Source organism: Nicotiana attenuata, unplaced genomic scaffold, assembly GCF_001879085.1.
Source record: "Nicotiana attenuata strain UT unplaced genomic scaffold, NIATTr2, whole genome shotgun sequence".
Taxonomy (NCBI): domain Eukaryota; kingdom Viridiplantae; phylum Streptophyta; class Magnoliopsida; order Solanales; family Solanaceae; genus Nicotiana; species Nicotiana attenuata.
In genome coordinates this window covers 255,271-260,943 of record NW_017671415.1, presented here as the reverse complement: position 1 = coordinate 260,943, position 5,673 = coordinate 255,271, and the positions used below count along the sequence as shown (strand labels likewise).

The 5,673-nt window shown below is 34.1% G+C and overlaps 1 protein-coding gene and 1 non-coding gene across 2 annotated transcripts; one reads left to right on the top strand and one right to left on the bottom strand.

Annotated features, from left to right (window-relative positions):
- The first annotated feature begins 1,659 nt into the window (after positions 1-1,659).
- TRNAD-GUC lies at positions 1,660-1,731 on the top strand. The gene has a single exon. It is a non-coding gene; the product is annotated as a tRNA-Asp (tRNA).
- Positions 1,732-2,323: 592 nt separating this feature from the next.
- Positions 2,324-5,006, bottom strand: LOC109208152. The gene is made up of 5 exons (XM_019371200.1): positions 4,638-5,006; positions 3,794-3,893; positions 3,232-3,380; positions 2,779-2,854; positions 2,324-2,662 (listed from the first exon to the last, which is right to left on the bottom strand). Exons 1-5 carry the CDS (start codon positions 4,761-4,763, stop codon positions 2,646-2,648), a joined length of 468 nt encoding a protein of 155 aa, XP_019226745.1. The 5' UTR covers positions 4,764-5,006; the 3' UTR covers positions 2,324-2,645.
- Between the last annotated feature and the right edge of the window lie 667 nt (positions 5,007-5,673).

Here is a 5,673-nt window from a genome sequence, read left to right as displayed (position 1 = left end):
GTCACAAGGAATCAACTTCAAAAGCAAAGGGATGCTCCGGTTTTCAAAAAAGATGAAACCTGGAACCTCTACTTCATCTACACCAGTGACTCTTGTCAAAGTCAAATTTAGGAAGAAGTTTGTTGTATTTTGTTGATCATGTGTATGAAACATGAAGTAATTTGAACCAACTTAAGTTTGGCCATTTGGTCATATGTATGAACCTTGCTTTTGTATGGAATGTAATATGAACCTGCTTTTGTTAGCCCAGTTTTTCGGATTAGTCCACCTTTGCTTCATCAGTATAAATTTTTTTGCAGAAATTGAAACACATTTGATCATTGAAAACTTCATTATATACATTATAAATTTTAACTACATTGAATAAGCAACATTGGCCATAAATCAAAAACAACATTGCAGTAAAACAAATGAGGTTACATGTCCATATACATATACCATATACCTAAAAATAAAAGATTCCCTCAAAAACCAAGCCACAATTACAATTACAATTACATGTAGCCACACCAATATCCTCTGTTTCTTCATCATCTTCGACTTTTCCTCTTCATGATTTTTTACCCTCTTTAATAATTCATACATGACTTTGGTATAGTATTTGGACAATTCAACATCATACCAACGGAAAAAATCGCATCCACCATCGCCAGCTTTTCTAAATCTACAGCCATAGAATCTTCTACCCAGATTAAATGGAGACCATGAATGTTTTAAAGGATCAATTTGGCCACATTTGCAATTAACAACGGGCTCCATTAAAATAGAAGAAGTAGAGGGGGAGAAGAAAAGAAATTTTCTTCAAAGGGAGGAAGAAGACAGACGTGGCCGGAGAGGAGTGAGAGAAGTGAAATAAAATTTTAGGGTAGGGTTTGAGAATTTAAATTAGGGAGTCAATTAATGGTTTTTTTGGAATTTCACCAAAAAAATCTGTTTATTACCGTTGGGATCACTTATACACACGCGAATTCGGAGGTGTATTATACGTGACCGGGGCTGACTAGGTCGGGTATTTATTGAGTTCACTTTTCATTCACGTGCAATGTTTTAATGAAGAAGGCCTCAGTTGAGGTGTTCAAATGATCGTTGGGGACACCTTAAAGGGGCGCTTTATGTATTTCGCCAAATATTTTTCTTTAGCTTCTTAATCTCCCCTTGAGTAAAGGAGAATTTAGGACTAGCTAGACTCATCCCCGTTATCTCATTTGATTAAGATGATTGTATTTCGCTTCTCGAATCCGACTAAAAAGAAAGATCCCTATTTTGTTATTGTATAAAGCGATCAGTCCTTTTGATCTTGTTCGTGCTTGGAAAAGCTTCCTTTTTCAATTTCAGAAGTTACAGAGCCTATGTAGAAGAAGTTCTAGAAGAACACCACCACGATTCAGGTCCTCACACATAGGAGATCAATTTAACTACAAGAATCGTGAATCAAGGGAAGGAAAGAATGATACCGTAATTTGGAAGTGATCACCTCCGACCAAGACTTAGATGACAACCTAGCCGAATACGTCATAGAGAAGTATCCATTCTTGGAAACTGCAACTATAATCCATAATTCTATATGGTAAAAGATAATGGTCTTCTGCTTTACTATTTCAACAATGTAGGTGGTGCTGGCCACTGATTATGTATTAAGCAGACCTGCTAAATCAACAAGTCGTTGTAGTATAGTGGTAAGTATTCCCGCCTGTCACCCGGGTGACCCGGGTTCGATCCCCGGCAACGGCGAAATCATATCATATTTTACTTCTTCTCCAGCCTATTTCTTAAGCTGTTCACGTTATAGCAAATTAGGAACATCAATATTTGTGAAGCAGCTTGGCTATTTACATCTGTTGAATTTTTTGCTTCTTGACTTAAATTGAAATGATGTATATCAACTTGAAAAATGTATATTGGATGGATATTTTGGATTCCATATTAAACTTACTTTTTTTATAACTGATTTTTATCAATCATCTTTTTATTAAACTACATGCATGTCTGTTAGTCTATTACTGTGTATCTACACAGATCATTAAACTGTGTTTAAACCCTGGTTTGACACAAAAATCTGCAATCTTTAATAGTGTCGAAAGATTGCTGACTTAATGTAAGAAGCAAAGTGACGAATCCAGAATCTAGATGTTGTCCTAAGGGATCAATTGACCATCATTCATCCAAAAAATTACACTGTGTTTATAGGTAAGATATTAGGTTTAGAGATATATAAAATATATTGATATCCCGTTTTCGGGGAGTTATTTTTACTTCTTTCAAGTTTGAATACTTTTGGAAAAATTCCTGATTTCGCCACTGGTGTGGATATAAGACAAGAGAGTGGATTCTGAAATATATATTTATACTTATATGCGGAATTCATATATATGGTTCAACACTGAAATAGTGGGTCCTGTTGAACTCATGAACCCATGTACAAGTTGTCTTAAAGTCATAGAATTACTATCATAAATATAACGGCAACCTGATACACAAAATATCTCACATTCATGTAAGGTCCGGGAAAGACCGCAACTTCAAGAAAAAGAAACAAAGGGGCTGATCAAATGTTGTAAGATCTACCACTCCTTGTAGGTGATGATTTCCTTCTTTGATCTCCTAACAAAGGGGCTGATCAGATTTGCATGGAAAAATGCAAGACCTCAATAGTACAGTGATCCTGCAGGTTAAAAAAGAAACACATATATAGTTAAATTTATGACATTGCTAAAAAAAGGTGCTACACCTTGAAAAGAATATTCTTTTGCTATATATTACTCAACATTAGTTTCATACCTTGCCACCAATTTCCTCTTGAAGCACAGTTTGAATTGTTTCCATTTTGACTATCATCTTCTTCATTTTTCTTGAACTGATCAAGTCAATAGAAAAGAACAATATTTAGAAATTGAAAAACAACTACTTCCTATCTTCCATTTGACAAATACATTCTTTACTTTTTAGTCTGACCTAAAAAGAATGACACATTTTTATATTTGAAAACTCGTTACTTTAAGCTTCCTATTTTTTCTTCGAAAGAAACTGCCTATACTCAGAGGCGTATCTAATGCAGAAGCTACGTGTTCAACTGAACCCATGATTTTCGCTCATACTCTGTATTTTTTCCCAAAATCATTAAATATGTATAAATAATAGATTTTGAACCCACTAAATTAGATGAGATGTGAAAGAATTGCGAATCTGAACCCATAAAATTTAAATTCTGGATCCGCCTCTGCCTATACTTACAGTATTCTGGTAGCCAGGGATCTGAGTAGTTGGATAATAAACATCTTGACCACCATAGTATATAGATGAGCTCAAATGGCATGGTTCTGTTGTTTCATTCTGATATATGGCTTTCTTGATATCTCCCCTGCTTCTTTGAGACCCATTTTCTGTAAATATAGAACTTCTAAAATGGTTAAAATAGAACTTGGAGTTCAACACAACATTCAGCAAAAGAATAACATATTTCTATATTTTAAACTTTTCATTTTATCCATAATGACATATTTTTATAAAAAGGGCAGTCTGATGCATCCCGTATTCATGCAGGGTCGGGGAATATAAGGGCCGTACCGCCGGGGGTTTGACATAAATATTCTACCCAAACGCAAACATTAGCGTCTGCTTCCACGGCTCGAACCCGTAGGTCACATGGAGACAACTTTAACGTTGCTCCAAGTCTCTCCTTCAACATGCTTTTATGGTCTAAAATTTCATGACATGTTTTAAACCACGAAGTTGCAAACAAATTTCATTCATTTTGAGTAGCTGTTAAATAAGTGAGGAAAATATTTTCAGAAACCTGAAGTTCCATATTTTGCATTGCCAAATGACTGGTTTCCTGAATCTTGGATTCTTGATAAACCTCTAACTCCAGAGTGAATGGTATCCCTTCCCAGTCCCTACAGTTATATAAAAGGAAAAGAAAAATAAATTAGAAAATAAAACAAAATCTAAAATAGATGAACCAAAAAATAAAAGAAATTAAAATAATCTAAGCAAAAAGGAACCTTGCTACAAGTAAGCAAGTTGCTCACTAGAGAATTATTTCATCACATATTCTATTCTAGCTAGTCAATGGACTTCTGTCGCTTAAAAGTAGTAGAGCTATAATTAAAAGCTAGCTTAATTTTGAGTCCCTCTCTACATTATTATTTTTAAAATAAGCTAAGAATTTAGAGGTTATTTGACAAGATGTATACACCCACAAAAAACACAAAAGAGGTTTGCAACTCAGAATTGTTACAACATGAAAAGAATGATCATTTTCTTGATCTAAAATTCTAAACCGTGGAGCAGAATAAAAAAACTTCACGAAATTAGGTAGAAAGAAGAGAATAGTATAAGGTGCATATAAGGAATGAATTTATAAAGTTATGTCCCCGCAAAAAATTTTTACACTATCAGTGCAGTTTAACTGGTTATATATAGTACATTCTTGCTCTATTTTTCCAGCTTACTGCATCAAACTTGATATGATGAAAAGTTACCTAGTATTAATGCAAAAAAACGTACAAGCTTATATTTTCCATGCACATAACTTGAATTCATATAAGAAATAACATAAAGGAATATAGATGCAGTAGAGGTGTTGCTAACTTATAAAGGATACTGCAACGTTAAATAATGAGTATAGTTATATATACCGTGGAATGAGGGCCAAAAACGGAACCAAAGAGCGACGATTTTGTCGGCTCTTTGGGACCAAACAGATCGTTGGTAAAGGATGACGAAGAAGCAGATGAACCAGCTACTTGCTTTGCTTTCTCCATATATAATTTTGCAAAACCAAAATCACTGAAAATGTTTCTGTATATATATAACGAGCAACAGCCTAACTGACACAGTTTTCCAAAAAAACAGAAATGGATAAGGGCTTTAAAGATTTTGCAGAGAGACCCCTTATAAATTCTTTTCTTTTTTCTGCAGATAATTAACAGAACAAAATTGCAGTGAAGAGATCAATGTGAGATGAGGAGAGTCGTAGAAGGGAGAACATGTGAAGTTTTCAGTGTAGTTTGGTGAGAAGAAACAAAGAATGGTGACGGTTATTTATAGGCCACTCAAAGACAAAAGCAAAAAACATTAACCCTACGAGCGGAGCTAGTTTTTCGGTTATGAGTTCGGTTGAACTCTATAGCTCGGGTCCAAATACTATTATTGTCTTAAAAAAATTTACTATTGTATATGTATAAATTATTAATCATAATTCAGTAACTTAAAATTAAAAGACTAAAATTTCAAATCCGTACACTTTAAATCCTAGCTCTGTCTCTCCATTCATCCCATGTCACTAACCGGGACTGTTTGACCATGCCTTACCATTTTTTTATTTAACCATTCGGATTTTAATAGTTCGATTAATTCAAATTCGTGCGAGTAGACTTAGTAAAGAGATAAAAGACTCCTTATCAAAAAAATATTCTTCATTTTGAAGGTTGGAACTAGAAGGAGACTTTTTGATGAATAATAGAGTATTTGTACGTACATTCAGTTTTCATTGAACCACTTTGTCCATATTAAAGGTCAACTGTTCTGTTATATAGTTTGTGTTATGGACCACTTATTTTTTTTTCCTTATTCCGTCTAGTGACGGAGCCAGAATTTTCATTAAGAGGTGTCAAATAATAAATAATTAGCTATATCGAAAAGTCAAGGGGAGTCAACGTATAATAAATATAC